Source organism: Mustelus asterias, chromosome 17, assembly GCF_964213995.1.
Source record: "Mustelus asterias chromosome 17, sMusAst1.hap1.1, whole genome shotgun sequence".
Lineage (NCBI taxonomy): Eukaryota > Metazoa > Chordata > Chondrichthyes > Carcharhiniformes > Triakidae > Mustelus > Mustelus asterias.
Window position 1 is genome coordinate 90172269 of NC_135817.1, and position 19871 is coordinate 90192139.

Here is a 19871-nt window from a genome sequence, read left to right on the forward strand (position 1 = left end):
TATTGGATAGGCACATGGAGCACACCAGGATGATAGGGAGTGGGATAGCTTGATCTTGGTTTCAGATAAAGCTTGGCACAACATCGTGGGCCGAAGGGCCTGTTCTGTGCTGTACTGTTCTATGTTCTAGGATGGGAAGAGGGATATGGTCCCCGGAAGGGTAGGGGGTTTTAGTTTAGTCGGGCAGCATGGTTGGTGCAGGCTTGGAGGGCTGGAGGGCTGGAGGGCCTGTTCCTGTGCTGTAATTTTCTTTGTTCTTTGATTGGTATGGTGTAAAAAGGAGGGATTAATTAACGATCTTGTTGTAAAGGTTCCTCTAGGGAAGAGTGTTCATTGCATGCTAGAATTTCTAATACAGTTTGAGAGCAAGAAACTGCAGGCTCACACTAGCGATCTGGAGTTAAACAAAGGTAATTACATAAGCACGGGGACAGATTTTCCTCGAGTGGGCAGGGCAGGAAGACTGAAAGGTAGGACAGTAGATGAACTGTGGCAGGCATTTAGGGAGATATTCAAGTCCTCCCAACAAAACTGACATTTATATTAATGATTTGATGAATATATAGGAGGCATGGTTAGCAGTTTGCAGATGACACCAAGATTGGTGGTATGGTGGACAGTGAGGAAGGTTATCTCCAATTGCAACGGGATCTTGATCAATTGGGCCAGTGGGCTGACGAATGGCAGATGGAGTTTAATTTAGACAAATGCGAGGTGATGCATTTTGGGCAGGACTTACTCAGTTAATGGTAGGGCGTTGGGGAGAGTTATAGAACGAAGAGATCTAGGGGTACATGTTCATAGCTCCTTGAAAGTGGAGTCACAGGTTATCAGAGTGATGAAGGCGGCATTCGGCATGCTTGGTTTCATCGGTCAGAACATTGAATACAGGAGTTGGGATGTCTTGTTAAAGTTGTACAAGACATTGGTAAGGCCACACTTGGAGTACTGTGAACAGTTCTGGTCACCCAATTGTCGAAAGGATATTATTAAACTAGAAAGAGTGCAGAAAAGATTGACTAGGATACACTGGGACTTGATGGTTTGAGTTATAAGGAAAGGCTGGATAGACTGGGACTTTTTTCTCTGGAGCGTAGGCGGCTAAGGGGTGACCTTATAGAGGGCTATAAAATAATGAGGAACACAGATCAGCTAGACAGTCAATATCTTTTCCCAAAGGTAGGGGGGTCTAAAACTAGAGGGCATAGGTTTAAGGTGAGAGGGGAGAGATACAAAAGGGTCCAGAGGGGCAATTTTTTCGCACAGAGGGTGGTGAGTGTGTGGAACAAGCTGCCAGAAGTAATAGTAGAGGTGGGTACAATTTTATCTTTTAGAAAGCATTTAGACAGTTACATGGGTAAGATGGGTATAGAGGGATAAGGGCCAAATGCGGGCAACTGGGACTAGCTTAGTGGTTAAAAAGGGGTGGCATGGACAAGTTGGGCCGAAGGGCCTGTTTCCATGCTGTAAACCCCTATGATTCTAAATACATTCCACAGAGGAAGAAAGATTGTAAGAGGGGAAAAAACATCCATGGCTGAGAAAGGAAGCTGAAGATAACAGAAAGACAAATACGAAAGCATACCGTATTGCAAATGTCAGGCTGGAGGATTGGGAAACCTTTAATGACCAAAGGATCACCAAAAAGTAATAAAAAGATAAATGATCAAAAATCTAGCACAAAATATAAAAAGGGTGTATTTTGCACTAGATTTATTTCATCATTTACATAGAACAGCACAGTACAGGCCCTTCGGCCCTCGATGTTGTGCCGAGCTTTGTTCGAAACTAAGATCAAGCTATCCCACTCCCGATCATTTACCTTTGCTCTTTTTATAAAAAAGTACATAAAAAGGAAGAGAATAGCTAAAATCAACATTGGTCCCTTAGAAGATGAGGCTGCTGAGTTAATGAGGAACACAGAAATGGCTGAGACACTTAGTTTTCACAGTAGAGGACACTCGAACCATCCCAACAGCAACAGGTAATACAGAGGTTGCTGTAAAGGGGGAAATTAAAACAATTAACAGGGGAAAAGTACTGAGCAAACTATTGGAAGGCTGAAGTAGGGAACTATAGTTTAATGTCTGTGGTTAAATTGATGAAATCCATTATTAAGAACGTGGGAACAGGATATTTGGAAAGTCAAAATGCAATCCATCAGAGTCAGCATGGTCTTATGAAGGATAAATCATGGTTTGACTGATTTGCTCAAGTTCTTCGAAGGTCTAACAAGCCAAGTGGACAATGGGGATCCTATAGGTGTAGTATATCTGGACTTCAGGGAGGTGCCACATAGTAGATTATTACACAAGGGGTTAAGGGTAATTTATTAGCTTGGATTGAAGACTGGCTAACTGACAGAAAGCAGCGAGTCAGAATAAATGGGTCTTTTCTGGTTAAACACAAGAACATAACTAGGAGCAGGCCATTAACTCGGCCATTTCGCCCCACAAGCCTGCTCCGCCATTCAATCAGATCATGGCTGATCTTTTTGTGGACTCAGCTCCACTTACCTGCCCTCTCAGTACAACCCATAATTCCTTTACTGTTCAAAAATCTATCTATCCTTGCCTAAAAACATTCAATGAGGTAGCCTCAACTGCTTCACTGGACAGGGAATTCCACAGATTCACAACCCTTTGGGGGAAGAAGTTCCTCCTCAGCTCAGTCCTAAATCTGCTTCTTCTTATTTTGAGGCCGTGCCCCCTAGTTCTAGTTTCACCTGCCAGTGGAGACAACTTCCCTGCTTCTATCTTATCTAGTCCCTTCATAATCTTATATGTTTCTATAAGATCTCCCCTCATTCTTCTGAATTCTAATGAGTATAGCCCCAGTCTACTCAGTCTTTCCTCATAAGCCATCTTGGTTGGCAAGATATAACCATTGGGGTGCCAGAGGTTTGGTCCTTGGGCGCCAACTATTTGCATTCTATATTAATGGCTTCGACACAGGGATAGAAGGCCCTAGAGCCAAATTTGCAGATGATGCTGAAATAGGTGGGACAGTAAGTTGCGTTAAAGAAATAAGAAATTTACAAGTTTATTTATTAATGTCACAGGTCGGCTTACATTAACACTGCAATGAAGTTACTGTGAAAATCCATTCGTCGCCACTCTCCGGCGCCTGTTCGGGTCAATGCACCGAACCAGCCCGTCTTTGAGACTGTGGGAGGAAACCGGAGCACCAGGAGGAAACCTATGCAGACACGGGGAGAACATGCAAACTCCACACAGACGGTGACCTAAGTCGGGAATCGAACCCGAGTCCCTGGCGCTGTGAGGCAGCAGGGTTAACCACACTGTGCCACCGTGCCCCCGGGAATCGAACCCGAGTCCCTGGCGCTGTGAGGCAGCAGGGTTAATCACACTGTGCCACCGTGCCCCCGGGAATCGAACCCGAGTCCCTGGCGCTGTGAGGCAGCAGGGTTGACCACACTGTGCCACCGTGCCCCCGGGAATCGAACCCGAGTCCCTGGCGCTGTGAGGCAGCAGGGTTGACCACACTGTGCCACCGTGCCCCCGGGAATCGAACCCGAGTCCCTGGCGCTGTGAGGCAGCAGGGTTGACCACACTGTGCCACCGTGCCCCCGGGAATCGAACCCGAGTCCCTGGCGCTGTGAGGCAGCAGGGTTAATCACACTGTGCCACCCCATGTGTCTCAGTGTGAGGTTACCCATTTGGGGAAAGGGGAATTATTATCTGAATGAGACACTAGGGTGTGTTTCAACACAGAGGGATGCGCCCCCCCCCCCACCCTACACACAGCCCCCCCCCCACCCCACACACAGCCCCCCCCCACCCCACACACAGCCCCCCCCCCACCCTACACACAGCCCCCCCCCACCCTACACACAGCCCCCCCCCACCCTACACACAGCCCCCCCCCACCCTACACACAGCCCCCCCCCACCCTACACACAGCCCCCCCCCCACCCTACACACAGCCCCCCCCCCCACCCTACACACAGCCCCCCCCCCACCCTACACACAGCCCCCCCCCACCCTACACACACACCCCCCCACCCTACACACAGCCCCCCCCCCCACCCTACACACACACCCCCCCACCCTACACACACCCCCCACCCTACACACAGCCCCCCCCCACCCTACACACACACCCCCCCACCCTACACACACCCCCCACCCTACACACAGCCCCCCCACACTGCGCCTCCTCCACTGTCCCCCGCGCACCGGAACCCCTCCCCCTATTCTGCTGCTCCCACATGGCTGTCTCTCTCACAGCCCCCTCGCTCTCACACACACTCTCCCCCCGTGCCCCTCACACACACAATGCTCCCTCCATGTCTCCCCCCCCCCGCTCCCTCACACAGCCCCGCCCCCGCTTACCCTGAACCCGAACCCCATGGTTTCTCGAACTTTCGGCTCTCGCGCTTTCGGCTCTCTGGGAAAGTCTCGCGAGATTCCCGTCCCTTCACTCTGATTGGATATCAGCCAAAACTGGGAATTGTCCAATCAGTGGGCGCAACGTCACTGCGCGGGACGGGGCCGTGCAGTCACTTTCCCAGCGTCCCTGCAGGCCATTCAGCCCATCGGCCATACCCCAACTGTGCTAGCCCCAGGCCAGCCCCCTCCCCCCCAGGCCAGCCCTCCCACCCCTCCCCCCCACTCTCCCCCCCCAGGCCAGTCCCCCACTCCCCAGGCACTCAGCACGGCCAAGCCCCACCACCCCACACTGTGGGAGGAAACCAGAGCACCCGGGGGAAACCTACACAGACGCAGTGAGAACATGCAAACTCCACAGAGACATTGACCCAAACCGGGAATCGAACCCGAGTCGCTGGCACTGTGAGTGCTAACCACTGTGCCACCCCACATTGGATAGGTGGCAATGTACTGTAATGGATTGAGGATTTGATTTCATTTGATTTATTGTCACATGTATTAACATAGTGAAAAGTATTGTCTCTTGCGCGCTATACAGACAAAGCATACCGTTCGTAGAGAAGGAGAGAGTGCAGAATGTAGTGTTACAGTCATAGCTAGGGTGTAGAGAAAGATCAACTTAATACGAGGTAGGTCCATTCAAAAGTCTGATGGCAACAGGGAAGAAGCTGTTCTTGAGTCGGTTGGTACGTGACCTCAGACTTTTGTATCTTTTTCCCAATGGAAGAAGGTGGAAGAGAGAATGTCCGGGGTGCGTGGGGTCCTTGATTCTGCTGGCTGCTTTGCCGAGGCAGCGGGAAGCGTAGACAGAGTCAATGGAGGCTGGTTTGCATAATGTACTGGGCTACATTCACGACCTTTTGTAGTTCCTTACAGTCTTGGGCAGAGCAGGAGCCATACCAACCAGAAACAACCAGAAAGAATGCTTTTTATGGTGCATCTGTAAAAGTTGGTAAGTCATAGCTGACATGCCAAATTTCCTGAGTCTTGTGAGAAACTAGAGGCATTGGTGAGCTTTCTTAACTATAGTATCAGTTTGGGGAGATCAGGACAGGTTGTTGATGATCTGCACACCTAAAAACTTGAAGCTCTCGACCATTTCTACTTCATGCCTATTAATGTAGACAGGGGCATGTTCTCCTCTATACTTCCTGAAGTTGATGACAATTTCATTCGTTTTGCTGACATTGAGAGATTATTGTTGCCGCACCAGTTCACCAGATTCTCTATCTCATTCTTGTACTCTATCTCATCATTGTTTGAGATCCGACCCACTACGGTGGTGTCGTCAGCAAACTTGAAAATCGAGTTGGAGGGGAATTTGGCCACAGTCATAGGTGTATAGGGGGGGGTTGAGAACACAGCCTTGTGGAGCACCAGTGTTGAGGATGATTGTGGAGGTGGTGTTGTTGCCTATCCTTACTGATTGTGGTCTGAGAGTTCGGAAGTTCAGTATCCAGTCGCAGAGAGAGGTGCCGAGCCCCAGGCCACAGCGTTTGGAGATGAGTTTGGTAGGAATAATGGTGTTGAAGACAGAGCTGTAATCAATAAATAGGATTGGCCAACAGGCAGAAAACTAGAAAGTTCGTGATTCCAAATAAACCTGTTGGACTTTAACCTGGTGTTGTGTGACTTCTCTTGTAGGACGTTCTATGTGCTCGCTCAAAATTCCATCCCTCTGAGCTTTTCACACTTGAATATCCCAATTAATATTGGGAAAATTTCACAAGTCAGAACTGATGCAATGGGCTGAATGGCCTCCTACTGTACTGTCAAGCTATGTTTCTCTGTTAAATTGAAATCTCTCTGCTCCAGGATTCTCATCTCCGGGATAGTAAGGGTACACTACCTCAGTGACTGGCTTCTCCTCATGAGGGAATCTTGCTCTTTAAGCACGAGGAATCACTGACACATGAACTCCATTCTCGAGGCTGCATCTCGCTCACAGCCGCTCTCTGCTTTTCCAGGTGAATTCTCTGGCTATGAAGAGTTGGGCTTGGTTAACTGGCGTGTGGTTCAGAGTAACACTAACAGCACGTTTGATTCCCGTTCCGGCTGAGGTAGATTTGCAAGCTGCTCCTCTTGCTGAACCTGAGCCAAAGATTTGTTTTGCACAATTGAAAAGAAATGACATTTTTTTGGAGTTGGACAATGAGCGCCTCAGGCTGGAAGTGAATGCAGCATTTTGGAAACGTAATTAATGAAATGTTAGTCACAGTGGGAACAAGTGGATGTGGTGAATCAGCAATATTTCCTCCAACTCCTTCCTTCAGTGAGAAAGTGCAGGAGCTGTTTCCCCCCCCCCCCCCCGCCGCCCCCAATCACAAAGTCAGCACAAGTGTCCCCACCCAACCCTGTCTCCCCCAACCCACCCTATCACCCTTCCCTATCCCATCTTCCCAGTCCACCCACCATGCACTGTTTCCCCCACACTCCAACTCTGTCTCCCCCGTCACTCTCTCACTCCCCCACCCACATCATCCCCCCCGCATCGCCCCACCCCCCCACCTCTCTGCCTCTTTAAAGAGTTTAAAGTGAGCAGCAGTTTCCCAGAGACACAAAAACTCACAACCAGCTGTTGAGGATGTTGATTTTTATAATGTTTTTACAATTACTGAACATCCAGTATTTGTACTCCGTAATGACTAATGCAAGGCTGAAATTTACAGGGTGACAATCTGTGAGGTTTATCCAATCTCCTGCGAGTGCCGGAGATCAGAGCCCCCCGACCGGGGTCGGCTCTGAGCCTCTCAGTGTGGATACTGAGTTGTGGGGGAGCTGGAGAGGGGGTGAGGCAGTCACAGGTTCCGAATGAACTCCCTCCCATCCAGATGTTCCAGTCTGTGTTAGTGTCAGTAATCCCACTCACACCAACAAAACTTTCTAAACTTTATATTAATCTTTCTCTATATATAATATATATCTTTATATAATTAAACCTGGATGAGGAATTATGCAAATAAATAATGATTCAATTTGACCACAGTGTGGTTCTGAAATCCGGAACACTCAGCTGGGGGGAAGATCGCCGAGATGGGGGAAGATCGCCGAGATGGGGGAAGATCGCCGAGATGGGGGAAGATCGCCGAGATGGGGGGAAGATCGTCGAGATGGGGGGAAGATCGCCGAGATGGGGGGAAGATCGCCGAGATGGGGGGAAGATCGCCGAGATGGGGGGAAGATCGCCGAGATGGGGGGAAGATCGCCGAGATGGGGGGAAGATCGCCGAGATGGGGGGAAGATCGCCGAGATGGGGGGAAGATCGCCGAGATGGGGGGAAGATCGCCGAGATGGGGGGAAGATCGCCGAGATGGGGGGAAGATCGCCGAGATGGGGGGAAGATCGCCGAGATGGGGGGAAGATCGCCGAGATGGGGGGAAGATCGCCGAGATGGGGGGAAGATCGCCGAGATGGGGGGAAGATCGCCGAGATGGGGGGAAGATCGCCGAGATGGGGGGAAGATCGCCGAGATGGGGGGAAGATCGCCGAGATGGGGGGAAGATCGCCGAGATGGGGGGAAGATCGCCGAGATGGGGGGAAGATCGCCGAGATGGGGGGAAGATCGCCGAGATGGGGGGAAGATCGCCGAGATGGGGGGAAGATCGCCGAGATGGGGGGAAGATCGCCGAGATGGGGGGAAGATCGCCGAGATGGGGGGAAGATCGCCGAGATGGGGGGAAGATCGCCGAGATGGGGGGAAGATCGCCGAGATGGGGGGAAGATCGCCGAGATGGGGGGAAGATCGCCGAGATGGGGGGAAGATCGCCGAGATGGGGGGAAGATCGCCGAGATGGGGGGAAGATCGCCGAGATGGGGGGAAGATCGCCGAGATGGGGGGAAGATCGCCGAGATGGGGGGAAGATCGCCGAGATGGGGGGGAAGATCGCCGAGATGGGGGGAAGATCGCCGAGATGGGGGGAAGATCGCCGAGATGGGGGGAAGATCGCCGAGATGGGGGGAAGATCGCCGAGATGGGGGGAAGATCGCCGAGATGGGGGGAAGATCGCCGAGATGGGGGGAAGATCGCCGAGATGGGGGAAGATCGCCGAGATGGGGGAAGATCGCCGAGATGGGGGAAGATCGCCGAGATGGGGGAAGATCGCCGAGATGGGGGGAAGATCACCGAGATGGGGGGAAGATCACCGAGATGGGGGAAGATCACCGAGATGGGGGAAGATCACCGAGATGGGGGAAGATCACCGAGATGGGGGGAAGATCACCGAGATGGGGGAAGATCACCGAGATGGGGGAAGATCACCGAGATGGGGGAAGATCACCGAGATGGGGGAAGATCACTGAGATGGGGGAAGATCACTGAGATGGGGGAAGATCACTGAGATGGGGGAAGATCACTGAGATGGGGGAAGATCACTGAGATGGGGGAAGATCACTGAGATGGGGGAAGATCACTGAGATGGGGGGGAAGATCACTGAGATGGGGGAAGATCACTGAGATGGGGGAAGATCACTGAGATGTACTCAGTGCTCAGAGCAGTTGGATCACAGGGCAACTCTGTACATTCCACACACATTAACAGCTTCACTCCAGGACTGGCACTGCTTTGAGAGAGAGCTTCACCCAGGAGCTAGTCTCAAGTGGAGTGGGCACAGGGTCACTCCTATTCCCTGAATATCAGGATATAGTAAGAAGTTTAACAACACCAGGTTAAAGTCCAACAGGTTTATTTGGTAGCACAGTGGCTTTTGCTACCAAATAAACCTGTTGGACTTTAACCTGGTGTTGTTAAACTTCTTACTGTGTTTACCCCAGTCCAACGCCGGCATCTCCACATCATATCAGGATATACTCAGCGAGAGTCCAGAGACTGTGCAGGTTTGCTTGGGGTGTGTGAGGGGCTGAATAGCTCCTGTAAATGCTCTGAGGGCGTGATTTCTCTATCAAATCACATCATTTTCTCTCATTTCAAAGGTCACTATTCTTTCAGTGTAACTGGTACAAAGACAGAACATAATTACAACACCACTCCCACATCAACTCACTGTACAGTAACATTTACAGAGAGTGACAGCTCGGGTCACGTTACATTCCAGCACTGCTGTGACACGACAGAAAGCTGTAATATCACATTACAGCACACAGGATCGTTACATCACAGCATGTTCAGGTAACATGACCGAGCACAGTCAGTTCATCGATTGCAAGTCACGTCACATTAACCTCCAACATGTGGTCATCTTGACTGGGAATAACCAGGATCTGCATACTGGCACTGGAGTTAAAAACCTGCCCCGTTGAGAATGGTAACAAGCGTGGCATTGGCACACCCTTGTGTTCACTGCTGCCCGAGGAGTGGGTGCTCCCGCGACTCCTCAAACTGCTGCTGTCAACCTGATCATCGAGATTCCTGTCCAAGGACAGGTTGTCATTTTCAATCCAACTATCTGTGGAGGGAGAGACAAGACAATCAGACCAGGTGTAACCATAACCCATCCCCACCAGTACTGTACCCCAGTGTTATACAGCGACAGACCCGTGCCCACCAGTACTGTACCCCAGTGTTATACAGCGACAGACCCGTGCCCACCAGTACTGTACCCCAGTGTTATACAGCGACAGACCCGTCCCCACCAGTACTGTACCCCAGTGTTATACAGCGACAGACCCATCCCCACCAGTACTGTATCCCAGTGTTATACAGTGACAGACCCATCCCCACCAGTACTGTACCCCAGTGTTATACAGCGACAGACCCGTCCCCACCAGTACTGTACCCCAGTGTTATACAGGGACGGACCCATCCCCACCAGTACTGTACCCCAGTGTTATACAGGGACAGACCTATCCCCATTGGTACTGTACCCCAGTGTTATACAGTGACAGACCCGTCCCCACCAGTACTGTACCCCAGTGTTATACAGGGACGGACCCATCCCCATTGGTACTGTACCCCAGCGTTATACAGGGACGGACCTATCCCCATTGGTACTGTACCCCAGTGTTATACAGTGACAGACCCGTCCCCACCAGTACTGTACCCCAGTGTTATACAATGACAGACCCGTCCCCACCAGTACTGTACCCCAGTGTTATACAGTGACAGACCCGTCCCCACCGGTACTGTACCCCAGTGTTATACAGTGACAGACCCGTCCCCACCAGTACTGTACCCCAGTGTTATACAGGGACGGACCCATCCCCATTGGTACTGTACCCCAGTGTTATACAGGGACGGACCCATCCCCATTGGTACTGTACCCCAGTGTTATACAGTGACAGACCCGTCCCCACCAGTACTGTACCCCAGTGTTATACAGGGACGGACCCATCCCCATTGGTACTGTACCCCAGTGTTATACAGCGACAGACCCATCCCCACCAGTACTGTACCCCAGTGTTATACAGTGACAGACCTGTCCCCACCAGTACTGTACCCCAGTGTTATACAGTGACAGACCCGTCCCCACCGGTACTGTACCCCAGTGTTATACAGTGACAGACCCGTCCCCACGAGTACTGTACCCGTGTTATACAGTGACAGACCCATCCCCACCAGTACCGTACCCCAGTGTTATATAGTGACAGACCCGTCCCCACCAGTACCGTACCCCAGTGTTATACAGTGACAGACCCATCCCCACCAGTATTGTTCCCCAGTGTTATACAGTGACAGACTCATCCCCACCAGTACTGTACCCCAGTGTTATACAGTGACAGACCCATCCCCACCAGTACTGTACCCGTGTTATACAGTGACAAACCCATCTCCACCAGTACTGTACCCCAGTGTTATAAAGTTACGGACCCGTCTCCACCAGTGCTGTACCCCAGTGTTACACAGCAACAGACCCGTCCCCACCAGTACTGTACCCCAGTGTTATAAAGTTACGGACCTATCCCCACCAGTACTGTACCCCAGTGTTATACAGTGACAGATCCATCCCCACCAGTACTGTACCCCAGTGTTATAAAGTTACGGACCTATCCCCACCAGTACTGTACCCCAGTGTTATACAGTGACAGACCTATCCCCACCAGTACTGTACCCCAGTGTTATATAGTGACAGACCCGTCTCCACCAGTACTGTACCCCAGTGTTATAAAGTTACGGACCTATCCCCACCAGTACTGTACCCCAGTGTTACACAGCAACAGACCTGTCCCCACCAGTGCTGTACCCCAGTGTTATACAGTCACAGACCCATTCCCCACCAGTACTGTACCCCAGTGTTGTACAGTGTTTGATATTTGATAAGGTGCTGCATAAGAGGCTGTGCATAAAGTAAAGGCCATGGAATTGGAGGAAGTGTGTTAGCATGGATTGAAAACTGGCTGTCACATAGAAGTGGAGATGCCGGCGTTGGACTGGGGTGAACACAGTAAGAAGTTTAACAACACCAGGTTAAAGTCCAACTGGTTTATTTGGTAGCAAAAGCCACACAAGCTTTCGGAGCTCCAAGCCCCTTCTTCAGGTGAGTGGGAATTCTGTTCACAAACAGGGCATATAAAGATACAGACTCAATTTACATGAATAATGGTTGGAATGCGAATACTTACAGCTAATCAAGTCTTTAAGAAACAAAACAACGTGAGTGGAGGGAGCATCAAGACAGGCTAAAAAGATGTATATTGTCTCCAGACAAGACAGCCAGTGAAACTCTGCAGGTCAGGCAACTGTGGGGGTTACAAATAGTGTGACATGAACCCAATATCCCGGTTGAGGCCGTCCTCATGTGTGCGGAACTTGGCTATCAGTTTCTGCTCAGCGACTCTGCGCCGTCGTGTGTCGCGAAGGCCGCCTTGGAGAACGCTTACCCAAAGATCAGAGGCCAAATGCCCGTGACCGCTGAAGTGCTCCCCAACAGGAAGAGAACAGTCTTGCCTGGTGATTGTCGAGCGGTGTTCATTCATCCGTTGTCGCTGCGTCTGCATAATTTTCCCCAATGTACCATGCCTCGGGACATCCTTTCCTGCAGCGTATCAGGTAGACAACGTTGGCCGAGTTGCAAGAGTAGGTACCGTGTACCTGGTGAATGGTGTTCTCACGTGAGATGATGGCATCTGTGTCGATGATCCGGCACGTCTTGCAGAGGTTGCTGTGGCAGGGTTGTGTGGTGCCGTGGTCACTGTTCTCCTGAAGGCTGGGTAGTTTGCTGCGGACAATGGTCTGTTTGAGGTTGTGCGGTTGTTTGAAGGCAAGAAGTGGGGGTGTGGGGATGGCCTTGGCGAGATGTTCGTCTTCATCAATGACATGTTGAAGGCTCCAGAGGAGATGCCGTAGCTTCTCCGCTCCGGGGAAGTACTGGACGACGAAGGGTACTCTGTCCACCGTGTCCTGTGTTTGTCTTCTGAGGAGGTCGGTGCGGTTTTTCGCTGTGGCGCGTCGGAACTGTTGATCGATGAGTCGAGCGCCATATCCTGTTCTTATGAGGGCATCTTTCAGCGTCTGGAGGTGTCTGTTGCGATCCTCCTCATCCGAGCAGATCCTGTGTATACGGAGGGCTTGTCCGTAGGGATGGCTTCTTTAATGTGTTTAGGGTGGAAGCTGGAGAAGTGGAGCATCGTGAGGTTATCCGTGGGTTTGCGGTACAGTGAGGTGCTGAGGTGACTGTCCTTAATGGAGATGCGTGTGTCCAAGAATGCAACCGATTCCAGAGAGTAGTCCATGGTGAGTCTGATGGTGGGATGGAACTTGTTGATGTCATCATAGAGTTGTTTCAGTAATGGGGATGGCCGCAACCGGGATATTGGGTTCATGTCACACTATTTGTAACCCCCACAGTTGCCTGGACCTGCAGAGTTTCACTAGCTGTCTTGTCTGGAGACAATATACATCTTTTTAGCCTGTCTTGATGCTCTCTCCGCTCATGTTGTTTTGTTTCTTAAAGACTTGATTAGCTGTAAGTATTCGCATTCCAACCATTATTCATGTAAATTGAGTCTGTATCTTTATAAGCTCTGTTTGTGAACAGAATTCCCACTCACCTGAAGAAGGGGCTTGGAGCTCCGAAAGCTTGTGTGGCTTTTGCTACCAAATAAACCAGTTGGACTTTAACCTGGTGTTGCTAAACTTCTTGCTGTGTCACATAGAAAACAGAGTTGGAATAAATGGGTCATTTTCAGAGTGGAAAGATGCAACTAGTGGAGTACTGGTGGGGCAGCACAGTGGTTAGCACTGCTGCTTCACAGCGCCAGGGACCCAGGTTCGATTCCCGACTTGGGTCACTGTCTGTGTGGAGTTTGCACATTTTCCCCATGTCTGTGTGGGTTTCCTCCGGGTGCTCCGGTTTCCTTCCAAACTCCAAAGATGTGATTGGCCATGCTAAATTGCCTTTTCGTGTCAGGGGATTTGGAGGGTAAATATGTGGGGTTACAGGGATAAGACTTGTGTGGAATTGTTGTTGGTGCAGGCTCGATGGGCCAAATGGCCTCCTTCTGCACTATAGATTCTATGATACCGCAAGGATCAGTTCCTGGTCCACAATTGTTCACTATTTACATTAATGACCTGGAAGGAGGAACAGAATGTAAGGTTTCCAAATTTGCCGACGACACGAAGATAGGTGGAAGGGCAGGTTGTGATTAGGACATTGTGATTCTGCAACAGGATGTAGATAGATTGGGTGACTGGGAGAAAACCTGGCAAATGGAGTTTAACGTGATGTCATGTGCTTTGGTAGGAGGAATCAAAAGGCAGATTATCTAAATGGAGAGAGACTGCAGGTGAGTGACGTGAAGAGGGATCGAGGTGTTCTCGTGCAGGAATCACAAAAAGCTACCAAGCAGGTCCAACAAGTTAAGGCGGCAAACAACATTTTGCCCGTTATTGCAAAAGGGTTGGAGTTTAAAAACAGGGAGGTTTTGTTGCAATTGGACAGGGTGTTGGTGAGGCCTCACCTGGAACACTGGTCCCCTTACCTAAAAAAGGATATAGTAACATTGGAGGCATTCCAACAGAGATTCACCAGGCTAACTCCCAGGATGAAAGGGTTGTCCTATCAAGAGAGACTAGATAGTCTGGGTCTGTCTTCCTTGGGTTTAGAAGAGTGAGGGGTGACCTCATTCAAACATATAAGATCCCCAAGAGGCTTGACAGGGTAAATGGTGAGATGGTTTCACCAGTGGGAGTGTCTCGAACAAGGGGCACAGCTACAAGATAATGGGTCGGTCATTTAAAACTGAGGTGCATAGAAATTTCTTCTTGCAGAGAGTGCTGAATCTCTGGAATTCTCTGCCCCAAAGGGTGCTGGAGGCCGGATCATCAGAAATATTTAAAGTGGAGATGGATAAATGGTTGATAGATCGAGGAATAGAGGGTGATAGGGAAATGGCACAGAAAAGGAGCTGAGCCCGGCATAGATCAGTTGTGGTTGAACTGAATGGCGGGGCAGGTGTGAAGGACCAGGTGGCCTAATCCTGTTTCTATTCCTTGTGATGTAATGTACATGGACTTTCAGAAGGCATTCGATACAGTGCCACACAACAGACTTGTGAGAAAAGTTAAAGCTGATGGAATAAAGGGGGCAGCAGCAACGTGGATACGAAATTGAATAATAGGAAACAGAGTAATGGTCAATGGACATTTTTCCGTCTGGAGGAAGGTTTGTAGTGGAATTCCCCAGGAGTCGGTATTGGGACCCTTGCATTTCCTGATATTTATTAATGATCTAGATCTTGGTCTGCAGGGAACAATTTCAAAATTTGTGAATGATACAAAACTTGGAAGTATTGTAAACTGTGAAGCGGAGAGTGTAGAACTTCAAAAGGACAGAGACAAGTTGGTGGAGTGGGCGGATAGGTGGCAGATGAAGTTCAATGTGGAGAAGTGTGAGGTGATGCATTTTGTTAGGAAGAACACACAGAGCCAATAGAAAACAAGGGGTGAAATTCCACAGGAGGAGCAGGAGCAGAGGGACCGAGGTGTAAATGTGCACAGATCATTGAAGGTGGCAGCATAGGTAGGGGGAGCAGTTAATAAAGCATATAGTATTCTGGGTTTTGTTAATAGGGACATAGCAAGGAGGTTATACTGAACTTATACAAAACACTAGTTAGACCTCAGCTGAGTAATGTGTACAGTTCTGAGTGCCACACTATAGAAAGGATGTGAATACATTGGAGAGAACGCAGAAGAGGTTTCCAAGAATGGTTCCACGGATGAGGAATTCAGTTATGAGGATGGATTGGAGAGGCTGGGACTGCTCTCCTTGGAGAGGAGACGACTAAGATGAGATTTGATAGAAAGGCTCAAGGTTATGAGGAGTCTGCAGCGAGTAGATACAGAGAATAATCATAAAAGGATCAAGAATAAGAGGGCACAGATTTAAAGTGATTTGCAAAATAAGCAATGGTGACGTGAGAAAAATCTTTTTCACACAGCGAGTGGTTTGGGGAGTGGAATGTTCCGCCTGGAAGTGTGGTGGAGGCAGGTTCAATCAAGGCGTTCGAGAGGGCCTTAGATGATTATTGGAATGGAAACAATGTGCAGGGGGTATGGGGTAAGGGCAGAGGAATGGCATGATGTCATGATGCACATTTGGAGGGCCAGCTGCAGACACAATGGACCGAATGGCCTCCTTGGAAGCAGTTCAGAGGTTTACCAGATTAACACCCAGAATGGACGGGTGCTCAAACGAGGAAAGATTTCACAGGCTAGGTTTATGGCTGCTGGAGTTTAGAAGAGTAAGAAGTGACTCAGTTGAAACATGTAAGATCCTGAGGGGTACTGACAGGGTGGATGTGGAGAGGACGTTCCCTCTTGTGGGAGGATCTGGAACTAGGGCTCACTGATTATAAATAAGGGGTAGCCCAGTCAAGACAGAGACGAGGAGAATTTATTTCTCTCAGAGGATAGGGAGTCTCTGGAACTCTCTTCCTCCAAAGAGAGTGGAAGCGGAATCTTTGAATATTTACAAGGCTGAGCCAGAGAGTGTTTTGGTTAACACGGGGGTGAAAGGTTATTGGCGGCAGGGAAGAGGTTCCAGTCAGATCAGCCATCATCTAATTGGATGACAGAGAAGGCTTGAAGGGCCAAATGGCCTCCTCCTGCTCCTTTTTCTCATGATCTCTTGTTCCAAATCTCTGGGGCCTTCCACATTATCCAGCAATACTTTATTAAAAATGTACCATCTCACACAATGAATTCCCTCCAACGTTTCTCCCCATTCCAGCATCTCCTCACGTTTATCCTGCACCTTGCTGTGGGTCTCAGCGATCAGATTGGGGAATGAACTCTGGACCACCTTGTTCCTCACTCACAAACACCACCCTCTTCCCTTTCAACCACCCTCTGGAACGGTCTCCCGAGGGATCTTACCTGTGTCCATTTGTCCACATTGGCTAGGTTGGAACGGGAGGTACTTGAAGAGACGGACATCAGGAAATGGGAGGAATCCAGCAAACAAAGGCATCACTTCCATGTGAACTTTGTGAGTGGCACGGGCAGCAACGGGCATGGAAATTACTCCAGAACTCTTCCCACACACAGCCCAGTTACTGCTGTTGTCAACAACTAGAAAAGAAAATCAAACAGTTAAAGCTCTACAGATCTGAAGAGATTGACACATGACTCAGGTTATTCACACCCTCCATCCAAATCATTTCCAACAACATTTCTACTTCCAACATTGTGGCATCAGGTGTCAGAGAACGTTTCACTTCATGTGGTGTAGATACAGAGTAAAGCTCCCTCTACACTGTCCCCATCAAACACTCCCAGGACAGGTACAGCACGGGGTTAGATACAGAGTAAAGCTCCCTCTACACTGTCCCCATCAAACACTCCCAGGACAGGTACAGCACGGGGTTAGATACAGAGTAAAGCTCCCTCTACACTGTCCCCATCAAACACTCCCAGGACAGGTACAGCACGGGGTTAGGTACAGAGTAAAGCTCCCTCTGCACTGTCCCCATCAAACACTCCCAGGACAGGTACAGCACGGGGTTAGATACAGAGTAAAGCTCCCTCTGCACTGTCCCCATCAAACACTCCCAGCACAGGAACAGCACGGGGTTAGATACAGAGTAAAGCTCCCTCGACACTGCCCCCATCACACACTCCCAGGACAGGTACAGCACGGGGTTAGATACAGAGTAAAGCTCCCTCTACACTGTCCCCATCAAACACTCCCAGGACAGGTACAGCACGGGGTTAGATACAGAGTAAAGCTCCCTCTACACTGTCCCCATCAAACACTCCCAGGACAGGTACAGCACGGGGTTAGATACAGGTTTGGAAGGGTGAGTGTGACTAAGGAAAAGGGAGTGAATTAGAAAATGAGAATTTAAGATAAAAGAGCAGGAAGAGAGAATCACGTCTCGGGCGCTCATGGTGAACACCCCCATCACCCTCATGTCCCAACACCCCCATCACCCTCATGTCCCAACACCCCCATCAGCCTCACTGTCCCAACACCCACACCAACCTCACTGTCCCAGCACCCACACCAACCTCACTGTCCCAACACCCCCATCAGCCTCACTGTCCCAACACCCCCATCAACCTCACTGTCCCAACACCATCAGCCTCACTGTCCCAACACCCCCATCAGCCTCACTGTCCCAACACCATCAGCCTCACTGTCCCAACACCCACACCAACCTCACTGTCCCAACACCCAGACCAACCTCACTGTCCCAACACCCCCATCAGCCTCACTGTCCCAACACCCACACCAACCTCACTGTCCCAACACCATCAGCCTCACTGTCCCAACACCCACACCAACCTCACTGTCCCAACACCCACACCAACCTCACTGTCCCAACACCCCCATCAGCCTCACTGTCCCAAAACCCCCATCAGCCTCACTGTCCCAACACCCACATCACCCTCACTGTCCCAACACCATCAGCCTCACTGTCCCAACACCATCAGCCTCACTGTCCCAACACCATCACCCTCACTGTCCCAACACCATCAGCCTCACTGTCCCAACACCATCAGCCTCACTGTCCCAACACCATCAGCCTCACTGTCCCAACACCATCAGCCTCACTGTCCCAACACCCCCATCAGCCTCACTGTCCCAACACCCCCATCAGCCTCACTGTCCCAACACCCCCATCAGCCTCACTGTCCCAACACCCCCATCAGCCTCACTGTCCCAACACCCCCATCAGCCTCACTGTCCCAACACCCCCATCAGCCTCACTGTCCCAACACCCCCATCAGCCTCACTGTCCCAACACCCCCATCAGCCTCACTGTCCCAACACCCCCATCAGCCTCACTGTCCCAACACCCCCATCAGCCTCACTGTCCCAACACCCCCATCAGCCTCACTGTCCCAACACCCCCATCAGCCTCACTGTCCCAACACCCCCATCAGCCTCACTGTCCCAACAGTCCCATCAGCCTCACTGTCCCAACACCCCCATCACCCTCACTGTCCCAACACCCCCATCACCCTCACTGTCCCAACACCCCCATCAGCCTCACTGTCCCAACACCCACACCAACCTCACTGTCCCAGCACCCACACCAACCTCACTGTCCCAACACCCCCATCAGCCTCACTGTCCCAACACCCCCATCAGCCTCACTGTCCCAACACCCCCATCACCGTCACTGTCCCAACACCATCAGCCTCACTGTCCCAACACCATCAGCCTCACTGTCCCAACACCCACACCAACCTCACTGTCCCAACACCCCCATCAGCCTCACTGTCCCAACACTCCCATCAGCCTCACTGTCCCAACACCCCCATCACCGTCACTGTCCCAACACCATCAGCCTCACTGTCCCAACACCATCAGCCTCACTGTCCCAACACCCACACCAACCTCACTGTCCCAACACCCCCATCAGCCTCACTGTCCCAACACTCCCATCAGCCTCACTGTCCCAACACCCACACCAACCTCACTGTCCCAACACCATCAGCCTCACTGTCCCAACACCATCAGCCTCACTGTCCCAACACCATCAGCCTCACTGTCCCAACACCATCAGCCTCACTGTCCCAACACCATCAGCCTCACTGTCCCAACACCATCAGCCTCACTGTCCCAACACCATCAGCCTCACTGTCCCAACACCATCAGCCTCACTGTCCCAACACCATCAGCCTCACTGTCCCAACACCATCAGCCTCACTGTCCCAACACCATCAGCCTCACTGTCCCAACACCATCAGCCTCACTGTCCCAACACCATCAGCCTCACTGTCCCAACACCATCAGCCTCACTGTCCCAACACCATCAGCCTCACTGTCCCAACACCATCAGCCTCACTGTCCCAACACCATCAGCCTCACTGTCCCAACACCATCAGCCTCACTGTCCCAACACCATCAGCCTCACTGTCCCAACACCATCAGCCTCACTGTCCCAACACCATCAGCCTCACTGTCCCAACACCATCAGCCTCACTGTCCCAACACCATCAGCCTCACTGTCCCAACACCATCAGCCTCACTGTCCCAACACCATCAGCCTCACTGTCCCAACACCATCAGCCTCACTGTCCCAACACCATCAGCCTCACTGTCCCAACA

The 19871-nt window shown here is 50.8% G+C and overlaps 2 protein-coding genes across 6 annotated transcripts in view; both read right to left on the minus strand.

Annotated features, from left to right (window-relative positions):
• pwp2h (PWP2 small subunit processome component) overlaps positions 1-5021 on the minus strand; it is a 55790-nt gene extending 50769 nt beyond the window's left edge. For 2 of the 3 annotated variants that reach the window (XR_013499931.1, XM_078233071.1), the window contains exon 1: positions 4356-4441. Coding sequence is in view for 2 of the 3 variants with exons in the window: in XM_078233071.1 (XP_078089197.1) it covers positions 4356-4373 (18 nt within the window). In the remaining variant the exon portion in view is untranslated. Of the gene's footprint in view, positions 1-4355; positions 4442-4961 lie in introns of those variants that run through there. The other variant, XM_078233070.1, reaches the window with a different exon arrangement.
• Positions 5022-8432: 3411 nt separating this feature from the next.
• The window catches only part of trappc10 (trafficking protein particle complex subunit 10), a 103462-nt gene continuing 92023 nt past the window's right edge, over positions 8433-19871 (minus strand). For all 3 annotated transcript variants that reach the window (XM_078233072.1, XM_078233074.1, XM_078233073.1), the window contains exons 22-23: positions 16688-16882; positions 8433-9815 (exon numbers count right to left, since the gene is read on the minus strand). In XM_078233072.1, coding sequence (XP_078089198.1) covers positions 9577-9815; positions 16688-16882 — 434 coding nt within the window. In that variant the 3' untranslated portion in view covers positions 8433-9576. The remainder of the gene's footprint in view (positions 9816-16687; positions 16883-19871) is intronic.